This window comes from Melospiza georgiana, chromosome 6, assembly GCF_028018845.1.
Source record: "Melospiza georgiana isolate bMelGeo1 chromosome 6, bMelGeo1.pri, whole genome shotgun sequence".
Lineage (NCBI taxonomy): Eukaryota > Metazoa > Chordata > Aves > Passeriformes > Passerellidae > Melospiza > Melospiza georgiana.
The window spans coordinates 41052656-41076086 of record NC_080435.1 but is presented as its reverse complement, the minus strand read 5'-3'; the positions used below and the strand labels follow the sequence as shown (position 1 = coordinate 41076086).

The 23431-nt window shown below is 49.5% G+C and overlaps 1 protein-coding gene across 1 annotated transcript in view; it reads left to right on the top strand.

The window, feature by feature from the left end:
• The window catches only part of LTBP2 (latent transforming growth factor beta binding protein 2), a 71508-nt gene that overhangs the window by 6745 nt on the left and 41332 nt on the right, over window positions 1-23431 (top strand). Inside the window, exons 2-3 of the mRNA XM_058025943.1 lie at window positions 1467-1537; window positions 7185-7425. Of these exons, the coding sequence (XP_057881926.1) occupies window positions 1467-1537; window positions 7185-7425 (312 nt within the window). The remainder of the gene's footprint in view (window positions 1-1466; window positions 1538-7184; window positions 7426-23431) is intronic.

Below are 23431 nucleotides of genomic sequence, written 5' to 3'. Positions count from 1 at the left end.
TAAATGCTTTCTCCCTATAAAAATTTACCTAGATTAATACAATATTGATCCTGAAGGACTAGGTAACACTTTTAAATGATATGTCTTCTCAGACCACTTCCCTTTCCCACATGTAGCAATTGTACCTCTGCAGGCAGCTGCATCTGTGAACACCAGAACAATCCTTGGCATACCTGCCATCCACTGTCCTTGGCTCTCCTAAAGGGAGCCCCGCAGCTCGAGCCCTGGCACTTCTGGAGTCCCATCTCAGGCCATGTGGAAGCAGGAGTCTGGAGGATGCCAGTTTAGAGCAGGATTTTCCTCTGACCCTGCTGTGTTCATGTTAAAGTCAGCCCAGAAGACAAATGCGCATGTTTCTGTAGTTCCTGTAAATTCTGTCAGCAGCTCTGACTGCCTTGTCCAGCATTAGAAATAAACCATACTTTCCACTTCTTTTCCAGAGGATTTCCAGAGCTTTCTGGCTATTTCTAAGTTTCTATCTTTTGACAACTGTTCTTTCTCATCTACTTTGACATGCAAAGGTTACCTATCTCTAAAATCTTCCCTCCATGATGATTAATACTCTTGGAGAGCACCCTGCAACTTGTTATTCCTTCTCATTATAGACACTTAAATATGATGTGACCAGAGGAAGCAGCATTAGCTGCCTGCTTGGGCATTGCAGAGCACCCCTTAGATGCCCAGCACTGTCTGTGATAGCTGTATGTTGACTGTTATCCCTACCTGAAAAGAGACAAGAAAGGAGAGGTGGGGATGATGTCATTTATGTAAGGGCAGTCAAAAAGTAACTGCAGCTAAATCCTGGACTCAACACTCATGGATATGATTTCAGCACCAGAGAGTCCTCAGAGCCCTGGGTCACTGCACTAGAGACAGATCACAAAGGCAGGACTGGGGTGCTTGCAAAGGGAGAGCAAGCTGGGGAGCATCCCAGAGTGTGGCTTCTGACATGCCATCCCTGCCAGGGCAGGGCTGGGCAGTGAACAGCAGCAGGCAGCAGCAGTCAGGTGGAGAATGGAGTGTTGTCCTCGGCTGGAGCAGCTCAGGACATTGGCAGGGGCAAGATACTATGACCAAAGTTGAAATTGAGCCAAATTTACACCCCAATACCATGGAGAACCATGAGATCTTTAATGATCTCTGGCTGCTGGCCTCCAATTGCTCTCAGGAGGAAAATGGTTCCTCTGAGTGCTGTGCCAGGAATCCAGCATAATGCCAGTTCAAAAGGGAGCTCCTCTCTCAGGGATCGCTCACACTGCAGCATTCACAGTCCTTGGGGGTTTCTTTTCCAAACACTTAAACAACTCAGCCCTTGTCCCATTGGTTTTGATCTCAGCTGCTGGTCCATCTGGAAGGAAATATCAGATGCTGCAGGAAATAATTTTGTGGGTGACTCAGAGGTGATGGCTGCAGCAAGACCTCAGCTTCCCCCTCTCCTAACCACACTGCTTTGTCTCTCTGCTTAGGCCAAATGTCTGTGGCAGACAGTGTTGCCCAGGATGGACCACAGCTCCAGGCACAAACCGCTGCATCAAACGTGAGTATGAGAGTCTCAGCCAGTGCAAGTCTCAGGATGCACCTCTAAAAAGTGCTTGAATACTTCTGTGACCCCACACACTGCCCATGCACTGTGCCAGGGCGGGAGATAAATCCTGGGGTCTCTGGAGGCAGTGCCAAAGCCTTGCTGTGGGACTGCCAGGCTATAGGTCAGCTCTTCCTGTCTGCCAGCAAAGTTGGAGTAGAATAATTATGGTTTTATTTCATTATTGTTATTAGTGTCCATCCATGGCAGGATCTTGTTGGGGCAGAGCATTGCAGTGGCCAATTTGTGTGTGAGTTTTGAGCCTTGGGCTCTCACCTGTCCTGCTTGGAGCAAAGACAGGTCTGTGAGAGTCCCAGCAGCTGGGAACCAGCACACTGGGGCTGTGCTCATGTGGGTGAGCATTGCTGATGCTGAGCGGGGATTCAGGGCTGCAAATTATCCGAGTGCTATTAACAAAAGCAATTAATGGACTTGGCACAAGGGCTGGGCTGGGTGGGGCTGGAGCATGGGGTGCCTAAGATGGCAGTGAGGCACAGGGCGCTCCCGCAGTGCAAACTGCCTGGCCAGGACCCTCCTGCCTACCCACAGAGGAAGCATGAAGTGCCCTGCTCACCCAGGCAGCGCTGGTACGGCCCTGTGGGCTGTGGTCACTGTGGGCTCCCTGACACAGCCCTGGAGAGAAGATGTTTGGGTAGGCACCAGTGCAATGCCCACCAGAGACAAGTGAGCTGCCACCTCCATCCTCAGTAGCTCCTCAGCTCTGAGCAGCCCTTGTGTGGCCCCTGTCCCTGAACAGCAGGGCTGCCCCAGCAGCCCATCCGTGGCCTTCGGAGCGCTGCCGGCCCCGTGCACCTGCCTGGTGCCAGGGAGGTGCGGGCTGCCTGTGGCTCTCTGTCAGCTCTGGGGGCTGGAGCACGGCCGGGGGGAACGCCCGGCCCACAACAGCGACAGCATCTGCCTCTGCTGGGGCGGCAGCAGCAGCTGCCCAGATGTGAGGCAGGGAAGGAGGCTCAGCTTTGTTTGCCGCGGGATCTCACGGCGCTCTGGCCGTGCCGGAGTGATTGCATTCGCGATCCTGTTTGGGAGCAGGGGGCCAAGGGCTGACTCACCTCCCTTCTCCCTCTCCCCCCTCCGGCAGAAGCCAAACGGTAGAGAGCGTGCTGTGCTGCCAGACAGTGTCTGTAAACACAGCGCGGGCCAGCCATGGCAGCATCTTTCTCTCATTAGGGATTTTGGTAGGAGCCGTGGATCTGGGCTTGCAGCCACGCGGGCTGCCTGGTGATTGCTCAGGTGCTGAGCCCTTGTTCCCAAGGATTCATTAAAAGGACAGTGTCAACATGATCAGGCCTGACAGTGTCCCCCTGACCGGGGACGGTAAAGCTCAACCGGGACTTCAGTGGAGACTGGTGATGTGTAAACATAATTTAATTCCCAGCTACCTCCTTCCCTGAGCTTTTCTGCTGGAACTCAAGCTGCTGGAGACATACAGCTGTTTTTAAAGCTGCCAAGGCAGCTGGACAGCTGGACAGCCCATCCCCATTAAGTTTCTGCAGTGTAATGCTGTTTAATATCTGTTCCCATGGTCTTTGATATGTGGCATATCAAAGAAGTCAGTGGGGTAGAAATGCAGCCAGAGAGACCCTCTTAAGAGTGATGAAACATGAAAGAATTAGTATTCAGGCGATGGACAGATACTTGGTTTTCAAGGATATGAGCCTTGAGGTACAGGACAGAGGACATGTCAAATTGTTGCCATAATCTACTTCCTCTCACCTACCAAGGGTGGTGGTTTCTTCCTTCACCCATGCTTTTGTAGGCACTTTGTTCTTTCAATATCCCTTCATATGACTTAACTCCAGCCTTAGAAAAGTGTCTCTCAGTATGTTTCAGATTTGAGGACCAAAGTTGCAGTGAGGACTTGTGGAATTTTCAGACAGTCTGTGACTGGGAAGATAAAAAGAGAAATATCTTTCCCTGGAGCAACAACATCTCCTGGGAAGGTGGAAATGAGCTAAGGGAGTTTAGGAGGAAGACCTTGGCTATTTGCAGAGATCCCTGTGACCTCTGCCCCCAGGCTGCCAGGTGATGCCATTGAGCTGCATACAGGGACCGTGCGTTGTGAGGCTCCAGAGGTCCTCTCACAGAAGGGGCCTTTAGGGATAGTGAGCTGCATCTGAATGTAGGCCTGAAGGGTTCAACCTCCTGCCTGGTTAACTTTGTTCTGGAGTGAGACTCTGGCCATTATGTTCTTAGTCTGGTGGAGAAGAAACCTGTATACACAAGTAGCCAGATGCCCCCTTGCACTGCCCACATTTTCGGGGCTGCAGTGGCTGCAGGGTACACTTGTTAGTAATTTAGCTGCTGCCTATTAGCTCATCATGCTCAGCCTCCCCATGTTAGTTTATCAGCCTCCACTTCCATCAGCATTACTCATGATAGTTCTTTGCTGCTTCCAGAGATAGTAACCTGGGCTGGGAATGCAGCATGAGCTTTTTTCCTGACTGGAATATTTTAAAATTTAAAAGAAACATTTTTAATCAGTGTGTCAGGAAGGACTAAATAAACTAATGCACTTTCCAATCTTATACAGATGGTCTTGCAGTTAAGATGGTGAATAAAGGTGCAGGGATTCCAGGCTGAGACTCTGGCTCTGCTGTGGCCTCACAGCGTGACTTCAGACAGTCCCATTAACATCCCTGGGGCTTTTCCACATCTGCAAAATGACGTTCACATGCCTCTTCATTTGTCTTTCTTCTGAACAGTGGCTATAGGGTTTTTTGAACCCTGGCTGTTTTTCACTGAAGTTCTGTTTCCTCTCTGTTATTCCTGCATTGCTGTTGATCCACCTCCCTGTCACTCTGCACAGATCTCACTTGTGGTAAACTGTCCATCCCTTCTGGGAGTGCTCCCACAGTCAGAGCCATAAGTTAGAACTGAGAAGTTCTAAGTTAGAACTTTTCCATGAGAAAGTGGACTGAAGAACCCCAGTGGTACAAGTCCTTTAGCACCTTCTCAGTTTTCCTATGGAGGCCTTAGCTGATGGACAGGTTCCCCTGCATTTTAAGTGGAACTGCACAGGAGCTGCTTGCAGTGAAGATCTGCATCACTCTCCTAGATGAAGAGCATGAGCAGAGCTTCAGGGACTCAGTAATTGAATGTTACCTTACATGCCATTGCTCAACCCTGGGCCAGGTGTGCCTGCAAAGCAAAGCTGGGCTGAACTTGATGGCATTCCCCTCTGACAGGCCTGGCTGGGTGGTCAGAGTCATGCCACAGTCATCCCTGCTGTGTGACCTTGCTGAGACTTATGACCTTACCTCATGCACTAAAGACTAGACTTGACCCGTGAGGGCACTGCTAGATGGTCTTGAACAAACTACATTTTCTATTAGTGATACTTCAGTAGTGTTCCAAGTTATATTCTTTTATTAAGAGTTTTGGGATGGCTATTTTTGTTTCCCCTAATCCCCAGCTCCTGGAAGAGGTGATTGCATGAGACTCCAGTGAGAAGAAATGAGTGCCTGTCGTCTTAACAGAAACTGTTTATAGTACCCTGAGTTGGGGAGCAACACCTCAAAGTAACCCCTAAGGTCAGAAAACAGAAAGCAAAGAGAAAGATTTCAAATATATATGTGTATTTTAACCATCTTGTTTCTTCAGCTAATGTTATGGTTTGGGGGGCCTGACTGGTGATTTCACACACTTGTCAGTGGCAGTGCTGCCACTGACTGATCTGCTCTCTTTGTATTGCATAGCTGAACTGAGTGAAAACCAGCAAATTTTAAAGCTCTTTCAAGTTTCCCCTGAGTCTGTAAAGGCAACTAGGAAGGGGATTAATCCTAGAGCTGAAATATTTCAGCTAGGGCAGCTCCCCATTCATCCTTCTTGAAGAGACCAGAAGACTAATCTCATTCCCTCCTTCCTCTTCTCTATGTAAACTGCCTTAGGGGCTTTTTAGAGTGCCTGGTCACTTATCAGCACTTTCCTGCTGAAGGGTACAGTTGAAGGTGACTCTGTTGGTGGGAGAGGTTGTGAGAACTGCTGTGGTTCCAGGTCCCAGCATCGTGGCTCTGCAGTATTTCAGCATGTGAAGTGGTTGTTTTCAATGGCAGGCTTCCTGGGCTGGTGGCCTTTGTTAAAAACCAGGCATTTATTGGGAGATAACAGTAGGGACTGGCAGCCTATTTAAATCACAGCTGAGTTTTGTATTATAAATTACATCAACTTCTGGAGTGCCAGACTTCCCAGAGACGCTTAATTCCTGCCTGACTAGGACCTTGTCCCTGTTCCAGGGACTGCAGTGTTGGCTGATTTATTTTACTGGGAGATTTCATCAAAACCTCTGGCTTTAACCTATACAGCCTTACGTGACTTGGGGTCTCCTTTTCCTTGAGATCTCCCTCTCTTCCTGAGTGTTAACATGGTAATAAATGTCACATGAAGCATTCCAGTGAGCATATCCTTGATCTAGTTAGGAAAAGTTGATAGCAGGCTAGTTTTGGGATGAGGGAAGGGTTGTGGGGGCTATGCTGCAGTGAAAAGAATTCAAGTGTCTGCATAAGGACTTCTCTCACTTGATGACAGCAGGATGATGTGTGGATGGCACACGAGGAATGAGCTGTCTGTATGTTTGTTGTCCAGAAGCAGTGTTTCTTACAGTCATGCTTGTATCTCACAGGAGTGGAGAGCGCAGCCAGAAGGGGAGGGACATGCTCTTGAAAGCCCTGCAGCTGTGTGTAAAGGTGGTGAGATGCCCCTGCAGTCTCCCTAGGGCAGTCCTGGGAGAGGGGATTTCAGCAGAAGCAGTGGCTTCATGGGTTGAAACCCATTCACAGGGTTTCCATGTGACTGGAGGTTGGTGTCCACCTTGTGTTGTCCAACACGGTTTTATTACCCTTTGACCAGCTGGCACCTTCTTTCTTTGAAGGACAACACTGTTTTCCAGTTCCTTTTCAATTACCCTTGCACAGAACAATGAGCCCAGTCCTACTGGAGCAATCTGTGGATTCCTGGCTGCCGCTGCCTGGGTCATAAACCCAATTTGGCATCTGTTGACTTGGGAAGTGTTAGGGTCCTGTGTATAATTAATAGCACTTTCCTCCCGGGGCGCAAACTGAAGCTGATGTGCTGTAATTAGGAACACACAGGCTCAGAGGTTGATTTAGGCATAAGGTTAATGAACTGTAAGTCCCCGTAGCAGTGGAGGAATTTGAGTGACTCCAAAATCAGCCGTGGAAGGAAAGCTGGAGAGCGCTGAAGGGGACAGGCCAGGGGCACTGTGCAAATCAGACCCCCAAACTGACAAAAGGTAACGTGCAATCCCTTGCTTTGTGAATTAGGAACCTATTCCTGTCCAGAGCACTCTGGGCAATGCTGGCAGCCATGTGCTCTCTGCAGGCCATGCTGCTCATTTCTGAACTTTCTGAAATGAGCCTTGCTGGAGAAGAGCTCTGCAGAGACCAGTGTGGAGAACAGAGGTGACCTTGTGTTAGGGGCTGACAGCATTGTAACACCAAAGCTGTGAGGGTCCCCTGCCTGTAGAGATGAGATGGGACTGTCCCAGTTGTGCTGCCCCAGCTGGGTGTCACCACCATGGGGCTCAAGTCCTGTGTGCACTAACTGCCTTTCTGTGTCTCCTCAGCTGTCTGCGACCCGCCGTGCCAGAACAAGGGCTCCTGCAGCCGCCCCCAGGTCTGTACCTGCCGCTCAGGCTTCCAGGGCTCCCGCTGTGAAGAAGTTGTTCCTGAGCAGGAGTACCACCCGCCCGGTGCTGCTGCCTTCCAGCCCCCCGCAGGCTCCCTCCGGAGGAGGACCAGCACAGTGGGGCGGGATGCCTCCCAGCACGGGGCTCAGGCGCCCATCCCACGGCACGTCCCAGCTGTGTAAGTCAAACTGAGTCCTGGCATCATGCTGTGCCCATCCCTCAGGCAGATAACACCTTGGTCAGCTGGGCCATGGCCTCTGCTTCATGAGACCAGGCAACCTGGCTCTTGATGAGCACTCCTCCATAGGCTGTAGTAGCTGACATAAGGGGGTCAGGTCCTGCTGTCCCTCCAAGGGACTCAGTTTGTTTCCAGCACTTTGTCACAGTCCCCTGGCTACACAGGAATGTGATGGGCTAATGATGATCCCATGAGGGAGGAGAACTGTGAAGGTCATCAGTTTGCCCTTGTCCTGCTGGTGAATAGCCTTCATGGTAGCAGCAGGGTGGACAGACGAGTGGTGGGTAAATCTCTTTCCCAAGAGGGTATGTTTAGAGCAATATATCCAGGTAGTACCGACAGAAGAGAACACCTGAGGTGTGCTTGTAAGTGCTGGTATTAGCAAAACAATGACACTCACAGATGTCTCCTGGCAGACTCTAGCAATTATTGAACCATTTTTTCTGTATTTCTGAGTAATTTTGCTTTGGTTTGGGTCATTTTGGCATTCAGGCAGATGCCTGCATATTGGGTACAGAAGCAAAGGTGGAGCTGCTGGAGCTCAGAGGTCCATGCAGGGGGGAGTGTGAGGAGTGTGTTAAGCTCAGAATGACAACTGTGGCATTGTCTGGTCTTTTCTGAGAGGAAGGACCTAGAACTTCAATGCACCTGCCTCAGATCAGTGCTGAGATGCTCCTGTACCTGAGCTACCACTGCTTCACAAAACTTTGTGTTTTGTGACACCCTGCTGGAGGTGGAGCTGTTTTTACTGAATGAGGCAGTAAAGATGGGAGAGGTGTCTCTCCCTAATAAGCACTACTACTGTGCCAGCAGCTTTTTGGGGATGGAGCACTGAGAGTAGTGCCTGCTACAATAACCCACACATATTACTTGTTTGGGTTTTTTTAGACCATCTCCACTTCTCTATAACAGTCCATGAATGTGGGAGCAAATTGTTAGACTGCATCACCCCTAAAGGCCCCTGTGTTTCTTGGAGCTGTTCAGTCAATTGCTGGGCCAGAAAGACTGGTTTTGTTGGTAGCCACTAAAGCAGAGAATTTTCTCATGGCTTCCAGGAGGAGCTCCTCTGTCACAATCAGGAAGACATTACAGCAAATTACAGGTGTTTAACTGGGATGTAACTTCAGTTTTTCCTTCATCTTCTCTGAACTTTTGGCTTTCTCTGTCAACATCACTTTGAGCTGCCTGAGGAGAGGGCAATTTGGCCTTTGCTTTTCTATTTTCCTGCAGGTGGTTTCTGACATGCCCATTGCTCCTACAGTAGCTACTGCCTTTCTGTCTCTTTTGAAACAGAGGCAATGCACGGGCTGGAGACAATTCTAGACCCTTGGCTGTCAACAGTTTTGGAGAGGCTCAAATGACTGGCTAAGATTTTACTGGCACCGAGTAGTTCAGTGAAGCTGACTTATCTTGTGCCCAAATGGAAGACTATCTGATAGAAACCAAACTGAGCAAAGGCAGAGGTGATGCTGGCAGGGAGAGGTGACCAAGCCCCTGTCATTGCTGCTCTAAGAGAGGCTTGCTGCCCATGTGAGCAGACAGCCCTCTCACGTGCCTGTAACCCTGGGCATTGCTGCTGAGTTTCCCTGTGGTGATGACCTCCTCCTACCCCCCTGTGCTACCACTCTGTGAGGAGGGGCTGGAGGGGAGGGAGAGCAGTGTCCTTGGAGATACAGCACCTGTTGAAGGCTTTCCCTGTAGGGAACATGACCTCAGGCTCCGCACAGAGGACGGAGCGCTGTGCAGGCACTGGCAGAGCATTCTTGCCCAGTCAGTCAGACATAGCAGCTAGTGATCACTGAGCTGGGATTGCTGAATGCCCAGCTGCCCAACGTACCTTAAATCCCCTGGCACTATCCCAAGGAAACAGGACTCCATTAAGGACCGTGCTCTGCTGTTCCTCCTTCTCTGTCCACGAAGGCCATAGGATGTCACCTTCATCCCATGCTTCAGCAAGAGAATTTGACTATTGCCCTTTGCAATGGCCACAGGTAGGACACCAGGACATGTCCACCACTGACTGCCTTCTGGAGAATCCTGAAGGATTCACTGAGGCTGCTGTGTGTCTCTCCAAGAGGGAGTTGTCACCCCCCTCTGAGTGCTGTGCTGCCCAGGCAATGTTTGCCAGCCCTGCTCTGCAGGCAGGTGGAAGGCTGCCTGCACCCTGCCACTGGTCTGCATTGAAATGCCTCTCTTCAGCCCCTGGGTGCTCTTCTATACAACTCAGTCACTTGGATTTTTTCTGTGGTCTGTGGAACTTATAACATGGTGTGGTACTGCATAACTTAAAAGCCTTGTTGCTGTTAGAAGAGTAGTTTCCCAAAAGTTTTTGCATGTCCCTTTCAGCATGCCAACTTCTGGGCTAGCTGCAGAGCCTACTGTAAGAGTGAGCATCTGCAGCCAAAGGCATGGTCTTGGCCATGCCCTCCCATTGCTTCACTTGTTGGTCCCCACCTGGTCTCTGGGTGAGTTGGCTCAGTTCAGTAAATCAGCAAAAAAATGAATGCAGCAAAATCAAAGATAATTTTCTGCCACTTCAGTGGACTAAATTGGCTTATTGGAAGATCATGAGACCAAAAGAATTGGACAGAACTGCAAGTCTAGCAGTGAAGGGGAGGAAAGGAGGGGTGGGGAAGTCACTTCTCTAGGTTGGTTATTTGTATCACGAAACCACACTCTTAGACTCGTCTGAACTTGCAGTGACAACATCATCTCTTTCCACTGAAGTACATTCTGTGCTTTTGCATGAAGCTCTCTCCATACAGTTTTGTAGCAGCAAAAGCAAGAAGTTTGTCTTAAAAGAGCTAGGTAGAGGTTGTTCATGTTTGCAGGTGTGAGGATTGGCTTTTAGGCACTGCAAACTCAGAGCTGCATTCAGTGGAGTTTAGTTCACTGTAAAGTGTGAGAGGAACAGCTTGGGTTGTCAGGTCCGCGGTCTGCTCCAGGATAGGGGGGCTTGTGCTGGTGGACACTGATTTTTTCTAGTCAGCCTGGCATGATTTCACAGGAGCTGGCTTACTCATCTGATTTGTCAATAAGGAAGAGGTAGAAGAAGTTCTTGAATGGTTCTGTGGATGGAGGACACTGGTGATTCTAGGTCAGTGTTGTGAGAAGACTCTGAGTTCCAGGACAAATACCCAGTCCCCAGCCTCCCTGTACATTTGCATTGCTTACAAGCAGGAGTTGCACAAGAGTAGGAGCTTATAGACATCTTAGCCTTGTCTTGCTATTTCAAGACAGGAAATCAATCCTCACATGAGTGAATTTGCATTCTCTTTTTGTTTATTTGCATCTATATTGCCTTTATTTGTGTTTGCTTGTACAGAGCTAAGTATCAGAAGCTCTGAAGCTATACACTAGAACAGTACTATATTAGATTCCCTATAAACATGCAACAAAACCCATGAATCCACCACAGAGACCTGGTCTCTAAGAAGTAATTGGGTTGCTATTGGTTTCAATGTGTTTTGAAGTGAGTCTTCAGAGAGAGAGTTAAGAGAGCAGCCAGCTGAATTAGTTAGGAACTGTCTGGACCAAAATATTCCCCACTTACCTGAGTGATGGGACTGCTTTAAAATTATTTCTTGTCCTCATCTAGTTGGACTTGCTGCTTACCATGACTGCTCCTTCATTGTGGGGACTAACTTGGTCTGGAGGTAGGAAATTTTTGGGAGTCTGTAGGAGCCCATAAAGTGTTGGTGAAGAGCATGACCAGACAGCTGCCTGTTTTCATGGTTCTGCTTCTGGTATGCACATGCTTCTGGTTCTGCTGCAGAACCACAGTAGCCTTCTGTGGCTTCCCTGCCAGGAGAGCCCAGGAAGCACAGCTGGGACAGCAGAGATGTTACTGTCAGTCCTCTACCCTCAGGTACCTCCTCACCCTTGGTGAGAAGCAGCAGCTCCTTGAGCAGCAGGGCTGTACCAGTCATATGCCTCTGGTTGTACTGCTTGGTTGGCACTTTCACCTGCCAGATGTGAGGGCTAGTGAATGGACCTGTGGGCATTCCCACTGCAGCTGTCATAGATCCTTTTCTGGGTGTGCTGGCAGTCTTGGAAAAATGTGGATTGAAGGTCAGCTTGAATGTTGTGCTGAGCACAGGGATCAGTGCTGCAGAGTTACTTGTCGCCCTCAGTGTTTCTGTCTGGAGAGCTACTGGGTAAGAGCCACTCCATCCTGGGCTGGCCTCTATGGTGTGCATTCTCTCTTCCTCCTGGGACTAAAGAAGAAGAAGATGTATTCAGTCTTACTTGAGCTCAACCCTTGCCCAGGGAAGGACAAGGCTAGGAGAAAGGCAGCTCTGAGTCTACTTTGCTGACACCAGAGCTGGTGATGCTCCAGCTGTCATCCCTGGAAATATAGGCTAAGCAGTGAGTACCACTTCCCAAGTCCCTTCAGCAGTCTGTGGCTCAGTGCAGATTTGGAGTCATGTGTCCAAGAGAGCCTGTGGAGACTTGTTAGCTGCTGCAGAAGCTGAGAGGGCCCCATTCTGTGCTAGGTGGAACAGCAAGTGCTCTGGAGAGCAAAATCCTGGGGGTGTTAGAGGCCCTCCCAGCATGGACTAGCTGCAAACCCTCCCTCTTCTTGATCTCAGCATGAATCTCTGCCTGGAGAAGCAAAGCCCTGATGGATGATTGTGCGGGTGGAGTTGCACCTCAGCCCAGAAGCTGAGCTAAATGGAAACAGCTTTGTTTTCCTAAGGCTGGAGTATCAGCAGAATTCATGCTTATTTAGCAGGGAGTGGAAAGGGTTTGTTCCCTTGCCCCTTACCCTCAGGATGGCTGACCAGATGCCTTTGACTCTGGCAGGGTGTGTGGAGGGTCCTGTTGCTGCCCCCTGAGAAGGTCCCTTCTGCCAGGGATATATAAATCTGTAGCCAGCATGTGTGCAAGGGAGCTGTGCTGCCTGGATGGGAGGTGTGTGCTGGGTGATGGCTGCTTGCAGAGCAAGGCATCCTTCCTCTGGGAAGAGAAGCAGAGATAGCTGGGACCTGCAAAGCATTCCCCCAGTGATGCAGGCAAGGGAAAAGGACATAGCTATGGTGTCAGGTGCTGAGACACTGTGCAGACAGCTTAATGCAGCTAAGCTCTTGAGGGCAGGGAGCTTCCTGCTCTGAGAGGGTTCTGTTTAGGCAAGGCAGTTGTTGGGAGTTGCCTGGTGTTTTCAGGGTGGAAAAGGAAGAAGGCTGAGTTGCAACATGCCTGGCCCACTGATTTCTGATCCCAGACTCTCTGCAGCACCCTGGAGGAGACACCTCCTCTCTTCCTGATGAGAGGAAGTGCTGTATGCAGCCCTTGAGGAGCTGTGGCAAGCGCTCCTGGCCTGGGAACACTGGGAACCTCATGCCAGCAGGCAGGCTCTGCCAAAATCTCTGTTCTCTCTCCTGGAAGCAAAGGATTAGAACAGCAGGGAGCAAACAGATGGGAGGATCTTGGGTGGGTGGCAGAGGTTGCTGGATGGAGAAAGTGTATTTCTCCCCATTTGAAAATTGTTCTCTTTCATTTGAAAATCCTGTCCTGGTGGTAGTCAAATGTCAAGCATGATCCTTTGCAAAGAGGAGTGGAGCCCATGGATGGATACAAAGCTGTCTGCCCTGGGGTCACCACTTAAACCACGACATTGAGAACTGTGGCTCGGCAAAATCAGCTTGATGAGCTTGTTGTCATTGAGGACTAGCAGATAGAACAAAAAGTTCACTGCAAGGTCACTTGCTTTTTAAAGATGCTGCTCCAAACAGAGGCAGATTTGTCTTAATTGTTAAAGCAGGATCTGGAGCCTCCTGTCTTGCCAGCTTTGAACTTTCCACATTCATGAGAAAAAGGGGAACTTGCTTACTGCCTTACTTGGGTTGCTGACGAGTGTCCAGGACTGTTTATGCACCATATGTCTAGCACTAGCAGGAGGTCTGTACTAGCTACATACTTATTGAATGCATCTTTGCTCTTCTGCTCACTTATGATTGTCACTCAGTCCACATTTATGAGTGTTGCAATTTATTAATATCCAAATATCAGAGAAAAAAAAAAGCCAGACCTTGATGAGAAGCATCCCCCTGTTTAAGTGCATTCCTGTGGCATAGGCTGTGGCAGCTTTCCCACTTCATTTGGTATGGGACCAGCCCAGGAGATCCATAGTACACAATGTTGAATTCCCGGGGTAGAACACCGGTGCCAGCCTCGTGCCACTACAGTGTCTGTGCTTGTCACTCGAATGGCATATTTTCTCAGTGCAGATAAGCCCTAACTGCAGCTTTCTAAGGTGCTTCCCTTTGGCAGTATGGTTTTTACAAGGTAGCCAAACATTTACATTCCTTGATCCAAAGCCAACTTTGAGTAGATATCTGAGACATTGTTAAAAAATTGGAACTAAAAAGCCAGTGCCACTCCGGGTGAGAATATGTGAAAAGGAAAATATGTCACTCAGGACAATGGGATCTCCATAAGCTCCAGATCTAGGCCCCTTTCCTGCTTTGACATAGTCAAAAGTCCTTGGCAAGCTGGATGAGAAGCCTAAAGGAAAAACTCAAGCTACTCAAGAGGAGTGTAAATGCCATTTTTCTTATATTAAAAAAAACCCTCCTATTTTTAAATTACATGATATACCTTCTCTAATCTGGCACCAGATTCAGTTGCTTTATTTTCTAGTGTTTTAAAGTTGTCAGCACCCTTCTGGTTTATATGTTTTATGTATTTACTTTCTAGGGGGTTGCATACCCTTCAGAGCAGCAGGAGAATAGCTGGCTTTCAGGCCCCTTTTCAAAACTCCAAATATGGTCTTTACATTAGACCTGTTTTTTCTGCACCTCCTTGGGAGCCATTCATGTAGCTTAATGCAGCCTTTAGGCAGTTCAAATGCACTTTTCCTTCTAACTGAGAGTGCTGCTACTGTCAGCTCAATCTGAGACTCCATGCAAGAGAGCAGGGTGCAGGGCAAATACATTGTACATGTGGTAGGTAAGATAGTACAGAAAATCCAGTTTATAGCCTATTTTATATACTATACATATATCATTTAGGACATTTATGACAATACAATTTATATAGCAGTTGTATAAAAAAGAAAGTTGTTAGAAGAGCACTAAGGCCACATGATCAAATACTGGGAAGAGCTTTCCTAATGCCTGAATTTGGATTGCCATCTATCTTGCTTTCAGCTCCCTTGTGCCTGTGGATTGCTGCAGTTTCTCATACCTGACTGTGTGTTGCCTTTTTTGGTTTAAACTGGTACTTCACTAAAATCAAAGCTGCTCTCTTTAGTTGAGAATGTTTCACATAAATCACCAGTGCTAGCAGGAAACAAAGGATTAATTGAAGTTGATTTGATACAAGAAGTGGTTGAAATGAAGATCTAAAAGTCTTCATATAAAATTTACTTGTTCTCTTTTGCTTTCTTCAGAAGCATCCTGAGAAATGCTGCCCTGAGTCTTGGTGCTTGGTGGGATTGGTACCTTGCTCTCCACACCACCTCATTTTTTTCCACCTGTGTGAAAGCTCTCATTTAGGCAGAAACTAAACATCTAGACAGGAATTAAGAAGACATTCAGGCTGGAAAAATCTTATCTATCTATTGCTGCTGAAGGAAAAATATCCTCTGTGCAAGGAAGAAATCTGGAAGCAAAGGTTAGGATTTTTCAGGGTAGAAGTGAAAAGCAAATTAGTCAATGGAGGGTAATTCATGTGGTGCATACCAGAGACTGACGGTGCTTAGGACCCAAGTCAGATGAGTTTTTTTCCCTGTACACCCTGGGCTCCTGTCAAGGTATTCTTTATTGCCAGAAAAGATCTTGACAAATTGGAAACAATTCTGAGGGAGGGAGGGAGCTGAGCGGAATGGTTAACAGACCCACATCTGCAAAACTGAGCCAAGTGTTGGCCTTGGAGGATGAGGAACATACTTGGAGGCTGAGGCTATCAGGATGGGGCAGAGTGTATTAGGTTGCCTGTAGCCTTGGCAGGGTGGCCATGATAATATTTCAATGGTATGGCTTTCTAAAAAGCAATGTGCCAAACTATTCCAGGGATGTAATGACAGGTTGATAATGACACTGGAGCTTTGCCTTCTCCATGACTTTGGAGCTCTGTTGTTGCTGAACTGGAGTCCAGGCACTGCCAAAGCAGGTGCAGGGCTCCATATCCCTTCTCAATGAGGAGTCTGGGAAACCTGTTCCTCCCTTGTAGTCCTTGGTGTGGGTGCTGAGGGCTATGTGAGAGAGGTCTAGAGCAGACTGATGGTCATGGTACTCCTGAAGTCACTGGCTTTGCCATCAGGCATCATGCTGACGTGGCCAGGAGTGTTCCTGGTTCCCAGACACCCACTAGGCATTTGGCTAGTGAGCACGTGGAGGGATGGAGCCGGTGCAGAACAGTACAGACTAAAAATCACCGGGATGCTCATTCCCTGATCCTCATCTGGAACGAGACTTCAAGAGTGGACAGCAAAGGTTACATCCCAGCTCAGCTCTCATGTATTGAGTGCTGCAGGTGCAGGAATCCTGTGTGTGGCTGGGGATGGAGCAATGTGAGAAGACCTAACAACACTGAGGTAATAGATCCAAAGGCCAGGACATCCTGCTGGGTGTTTAACCATGATTTTAGCTTAAAATATGTCTTAGATCTACAGTGTTCCCAGGATGAGTGGGAGACCACCTGCTGTAGATGAAAAGCCTTCACTTCTTCAAATGAGAGCACTACACACATCTCTTCACGTTGTTGCTCTCACGCTGTGTGTGTGTGTTCATCCACAAACTCCTCACCCCCCTCACATGCCTAGGATGAGAGAGGCATTTCTAGCCCTCTCTGTGTCCTGTGTAAAGCAGTGGGCAGGCAGCTGGCTCCCCCCACTCCCAGGGGTGCATGTGGGTGCGAGGATGAATAGGCTAAAGTGTTTTCTCAGGGCTTTGAAGCTGGCAGCCTAGTGAAGGGGGTGGGTGTTGCTAGTCAACAAGATGGAAATGAAACTCAAATGTGCTTGTTTTCTCACTGTGTTATGGGGGAGATGAGTGACCTCCCTGCAGCCAGTGTTGAGCTTTTCTCTGCCTGATGCCTCTGCAGCAGGTTTCATTAGGTGGCAGCCAGGCCCTCAGCTTGCAGCTGTTGTGTCTTGTGGAAACAGAGGGCCCTTTGAGATGGAGATCTGTGCTCTGTGTGTACAAGCACAGGTTGATGTGTTGTTCTCTCCTCTTGTATGCCACTGCCCTAAGCACAGATCTTCCCTGCCAGGTAGGACCCTGTACTGGGGAGTGTGGGGAGCAGGAAAGGGGCAGAGGAGGCATTGCTGTGGTTGGTGGGGGGTTGAACCTCGGTGGGGTGGTCACAGTGTGTGACTGACAGCTCACTGTGTGACTGACAGCTCACTGTGTGACTGACAGCCCATTGTGCGACTGACAGCCCACTGTGTGACTGACAGCCCATTGCTGACTGACAGCCCATTGCTGACTGACAGCCCATTGTGTGACTGACAGCCCATTGTGGGAGTGACACCCCATTGCTGACTGACAGCCCACTGTGTGACTGACAGCCCACTGTCTGACTGACAGCCCACTGTGTGACAGACAGCCCATTGTGTGACTGACAGCCCATTGCTGACTGACAGCCCATTGTGTGACAGACAGCCCATTGTGTGACTGACAGCCCATTGTGTGACTGACACCCCATTGCTGACTGACAGCCCACTGTGTGACTGACAGCCCACTGTGTGACAGACAGCCCACTGTGTGACTGACAGCCCATTGCTGACTGACAGCCCATTGCTGACTGACAGCCCACTGTGTGACTGACAGCCCACTGTGTGACAGACAGCCCATTGTGTGACTGACAGCCCATTGCTGACTGACAGCCCACTGTGTGACTGACAGCCCATTGCTGAGTGACAGCCCATTGCTGACTGACAGCCCACTGTGTGACTGACAGCCCATTGCTGACTGACAGCCCACTGTCTGACTGACAGCCCACTGTGTGACTGACAGCCCATTGTGTGACTGACACCCCATTGCTGACTTACAGCCCACTGTGTGACTGACAGCCCACTGTGTGACTGACAGCCCACTGTGTGACTGACAGCCCATTGCTGACTGACAGCCCATTGCTGACTGACAGCCCACTGTGTGACAGACAGCCCACTGTGTGACTGACAGCCCATTGCTGACTGACAGCCCACTGTGTGACTGACAGCCCACTGTGTGACTGACAGCCCATTGCTGACTGACAGCCCATTGTGTGACTGACAGCCCATTGTGTGACTGACAGCCCACTGTCTGACTGACAGCCCATTGTGTGACTGACAGCCCACTGTGTGACTGACAGCCCATTGCTGACTGACAGCCCACTGTGTGACTGACAGCCCATTGCTGACTGACAGCCCACTGTGTGACTGACAGCCCATTGTGTGACTGACAGCCCATTGCTGACTGACAGCCCACTGTCTGACTGACAGCCCACTGTGTGACTGACAGCCCATTGCTGACTGACAGCCCACTGTGTGACTGACAGCCCACTGTGTGACTGACAGCCCATTGCTGACTGACAGCCCATTGTGTGACTGACAGCCCACTGTGTGACTGACAGCCCACTGTCTGACTGACAGCCCACTGTGTGACTGACAGCCCATTGTGTGACTGACAGCCCATTGCTGACTGACAGCCCATTGCTGACTGACAGCCCATTGTGTGACTGACAGCCCGCTGTGTGACTGACAGCCCAGCTCTGGCTGTGCCAGCAGCTTGTGCCGGAGTTTGTGGTGGAGCACAGGCTGCGGCCATGGCGTGATGGCTGCAGTGAGATGGTGGCACTGATGGTGACCTGCGTGTGATGGCAGCTGTTAGGATGCTTCTGCATGTGTCTCTAATCACTAAGGTGTGAGACTGCCTGTGTGACTGCATTTGACAGCAGTGCTGTGCCTGTTGATTGTGCTGCTCAGCACCAGCCCCTCCATGCAGCAGGGAAGCCAACTGAGGCAGTTTTGTCACTGTTCCAGCCCAAAGGAGTGTGCAGCTGAGCACCACAGGCCATCCTGGGCAGTTCTGACAGAGAGGTGGTTCCTTGCCTGGTCTCCCTCACCACTGAAATCCCAGTTTTAGTCTATGGAGTGTTCAGGATATGGCCCAAATGTGGCATTTGTTATCAAGTAACCTGGCATGGTTCCTCTGTTGGCTCCACTTGGAGCTCAGAGCAGTTGCAGGCTGCATTTTTATTTTTGGCTTTGGCCTGCACTTCAGCTCTGGAGACAAGCAGATTGCAGACAGCTCTTTATCACATTTGGCATTTGGAAATCATTATTCTGGCCATTTAATGGATCAGCACTAAGCTCTGATGGATGCACAGTCTGCAGCTCCTGGTGACCACCTGATGCCATGTCCTTGAGCAGGGCATGTTTCTGCAGCCTCGCTGGGCCAGGCAGGTGCTGTTCCCATGCTTGGAGAGTTGGACTTCTTCCAGGGAGTCAGTTGCTCGCTGCCTAATACATGAGAGCAAAGAAGAGCATTCAACAGAGTGGCAGGTGGCATGTGTGGCACATGTGGAAAAGGAAGGGCATTTAATGTCAGCAGAGAGCTGTGTGGAGGCATGTGAGCAGCCACTTTGGCTAAGGAGAAAATTGGATCCCAAGAGACTGGTTGAAAAGGACTTGCTAGTTGTCTGTGGGCTTAGAGGGGTTCAGTTACGTATGTGGTGTCTGGCAACTCCTGAACAGATAAAATTAGAGTTCACAGCCCTCTGTCTCTCTGTTCTCACACAGTACATGGCAGGCTGGGAGCCAGCTAGGATGGCCCTGCAGCACTGGCACTGCTTTGGGGGCCAGAAGAAGGTAGATGCCAAGGTGGTGGTGGTGGAGTCTGAGCTTGGTGGCATGAAGCAGACAGCTGGTGATTCTGCTGCCCCATGGACTTGCACATCTGCTGCTACAGTTTGTAATGAGAGATTCAGAGAAATCTTGGCCAGCCACTGGCACATATGTCAAGTGGAGCTGGAGTTACCCCTGCAACATGGCACAGGTGAGAGCCCAAAATAAGAGCCATGTGGGCTCTATGAGAGCCTCTTCATCACTGTGGTAAAGGATAGGGCTGGCACCTGGGTGCTGGATTGACATGACTCTTGGCATGTGCCAGTGACAGAGTGTAATGTGCATCAGGGAGCCTGACACATGTTCCTGGCCCTGCAGCCCCACTTTGTGAGTGCTGTTTGTGCCCTCCCACACAAAGGGTGTCATCAGTGACACTCTGCCAACAGCAGCTCTAGAGGTCTTGGAGGGGAAGAAAGATTTGAATGACTTGCACCTTGATGTCCCTGCGATGGTCCAGGTGCCAGTGTCTCGTGTCCTGTTTTGCATGGCATCTGGCTGTAGATGTCTGTGGACCTGGCCCAAAGGCACCAAGCAGTCATTCTTGTGGCCTTCATGGTACATAGATTCTGCTTGGCTCTCCCAGGAAGGTCTTATTCCTGTGGAGGCTGGCAACTGCTTCTCCTGTGCAGGAGAACTTCCCTTGCCTTCCATCAAATGCTGGGGAGCATGAGCTTCAGACTTCAGGGACTCCTCATTTCAATGGTTGGTACCAGGGCTGAAGACACCAGCAGGAGGGACAGCAGGCAGGTTTCAGTGGTATTTCTGCTGCCCCTGGAGATAATAAACTGAGCCAGGATTTATGGACCTAATGTGGGTGAAGTCAGGTACCTTGTATGGTGTGGTTTTCCCCCTCCTCCCAGAGTCTCAACAGAGCTGTCTTCCTTGTCATGTTTGTGAGCTAATTGATAATAAACTGGAGTGCTCTCTAAGCAATGCCTCTCCTGTGCCTGAGCCCTGAATCCTTTCTGCCTGCTGAGGAACCTATTTGGAATCCAAGAAAGGGGAAGTTTCTGGTTTGCAGTCAATTTACTGCTTTCCAAGGCTGGCTGCTTCTCTTTCCCCCATAGACACAGATGCTGGTGTTAAGGCTGCCCATTCTTCTGTTATGCTTTAGTGGAAAATCAGCAACTGCTGAGCATTACAAAGGGGGAAGTGAATCACTGATTTTGGTCCCTGTGGCCCCAAGCAGGGAGGGCATCTTGCCAGAGGGACAGGCAGATGGACAAGACAGACACCAAGTATATTGTTCAGCATTTAAAATCCAAGGGAGAACCTGCCTGTTGCCCTGGCAGGTTATCAGGGGTTGAGCATGACTGAGTCCCTGTCCTGGCTGAGCCCACTCATGTGGAGATGCACATGCAGGCTGCAGTCTGGAGTAGCTGGGGTGCACTGACCATGGACTCTGCTCCCAGCCCACGGGCAGCACATCTTCTTTCTGGGTACCTGGAGGCAGCAACTGCATCCCAAGCAGCAAGCTGGTTATATTTGGAGAGATGGAGCTTGTTGGGCCCTGATATGGGGTTTTCTGGACCCTGGGAAGATATTTTCTTCTCTGAGAGCTGCTTATCTTCCTTCAGATTTGTTTTGGCCAGTGCTATTGTTGCCCTTCTGAGAATTGCTCCTTACGTCTCAATAGTCTCTGTCATCTTTCCCTGATCTTCAGCATGAACATCAGAAGATTTGTTTCCAGCTGGAAGAGTAAATTTCCAATCCTCATCTCCTCTGTCCTTTCCTTGTCTGGGGTTAGTGCCCCTCCCTGCTGACCACACTGCCCAGGACTCACTCTCTCCACAGTGCCTCAAGCCATCCACCCTGCTGTGGTCTGTCAGGCTTTGGCTGGGGAGAGGGTGAGGCAGGCTGGATGAAAAACCAGTAATACTCTTGTGGTACTTGGCTCGGCATTTCTTTTACACAAATAGAAAAAAGCCCCACCGTTTCCCAGCTCACTAGCACTCTGGCCAAAGTCAACAGCTGGATGAAGAGCAGCCGATAGAACCTAAATCCAGGAAAGACTGAGGTGTTGCTGCTGGGGAGAGGGAAGTGCTTTGAAGAGTTTGCCACCTTTGCCTCCAGCTCCAAGGAGGATGCCTGGTGTTAAGTCACTAAGAGAACAGTTTGCCCACCTGTACTCCCTCTGGCTTTTGCTTACCCAGAGATTCGTGATCACCAGGAGTGATCAGAGATTTGCAAATAGTTTCTATATACAGTGGGTTAGGAAAATAATATTGTTTTCCAGATACCTCAGTCTCAGTGATTTAGACTTGGTTATTGTGACTCTGCGTATCTAATCTTGAAATTGCAGGCTTTAAAAAAACCCTGTTGTTGATTCAGAAAACAGAAGTCCTCCTATCCATCTGTGCAGTTTCTGGGAGTCTGCCAGCTCAGCCCTCAGTGGAGTGACAGGAAATCACTCACCTGCTCTGTTCAGAGAAAGGGCACCTTGTAGGTTCATCTGGGACTGGCAGCAGAGCCATGATATCCAGAGCATACAATATTTTTATACCTTCTCTATCCTGCTGAGACTGAAGTAAATATAGAGCAGGGTTCAAGTGGTACCAAAATTCATTGAAAATAAAGTGTTTACACACAAAAATGCCGTGGTGATGTGTGGGATCGCTTGCTGAATGAAATACAAGTGTTATTTGGGTCCTGCAGGGATATGTAGCGCAAGAATGTAGGGGACCAGACCTCCCTTAGTTCTCTTGACTTCTACCATGTGTCCTCAGGCTTACAGAGGATCCAGGCCATTGACCTGCATCTCAGAATAGGGCAGCTAAAAGTGCTTGTTGGATAGTTTTGACCTGTTGCAGATGTGGGTCAATCTGTCTGCACAGATTGCTCCACATCCCAAATCTCTTAATTTTGATAAGCACCCCATACCTATAGGTGTTTCCATGGGAAGGTGACTGAGGTCTCTCAGCTGGACCTTTCAGCTGGTAGAAATCAGCAGGAGTGCTCACACCCATGCTCCTGGAAGGAGAGCTCTGCTCCCTCTGCCTTCCCTCCTTGCCCCATGTTCTGTCCTGGATCACTGCCACCGTGAGCTCCAGAGGTGGGTGCTACAGGACAGCCCGGAAGGAGAGGGGTCCTCGGAGTCTGCATGCTGATTTTGCCCTACAGGCTGTCCCTGACACAGAGAAAGTTGTCAGCAGCTCTGATGGAAGAAGAGCAGGCAGTCGTCTGTAAAAGGAGAGACCACTACCTCTTTGCAGAGATGTGTGCTGGCCACGTGCCTGGCTGAAGGAGTGGAAGTGAGTGATACCATGTTGGGGGAGGCTGTAAGACTGAATGAATATGAGGCGCTGGGACTTTTAGTGACTGGAACATAGTGCTTGAAGTGTCTAACTCCTCTGCCTGTTCATTGCCTCTTCTCAAGCAGGTGAAGGCATGGAGCGTGGCAACACAAGCTCCACACTGCTGATTTGGAGCTACCCCATCTGTTTCCCATCCTCACCCTTCCCCCTAGGACAGCCACACCACTGAGAGAACCTGTGGCAGTGCAGATCCCTGGGAACTGGCCAAGCTCTGGCCCCATGTTTATTAGGATCCATGAAGTGGAAAGGGATTGCTAATGGCTTCTGATCAGATCTGTACTGCTGTGGTGAGCTCAGGTGTATTTCCTGAGACACTTCAAGCAAGCCAGTCCCTGTCTGCCCAGCATGGACTGATTCTGAAGGTTTGGACGGAAAAAAACACCGTTTTGTTTTCCCTGACCATGAGCCAGCTGCTCAGCATGACAAATTGAGATGGAAGGATGCCTTTTGCCATTGACTTCTGTAGCCCAGGCTTGAATGGTATTACTCAACTCAGTCCACAAATCCCAGAGCTCATCCGCCTAGAATAGAACCAAATAAACAAATTAATTCAAAGCAAATCTGACCCCCCCACACCTCCTCCCTGCTTCAACTCACACTGGAATGCTTTGCCAATGAGATCTCAGTAGGATGACTTTTCCTCAAGTGTTGCAAACCATAATGTGCCTACTCTGTTTTTCCTTTGTGAAGTTGGCACTGCCCCTTGTAGTAAGGTCATGTAATCCCTCTTTCTTTGGAACTGAAATGGTAATGATTATTTTATTTAAAACCCTTCTCATGTTGTTGTTATGGGGTTTTG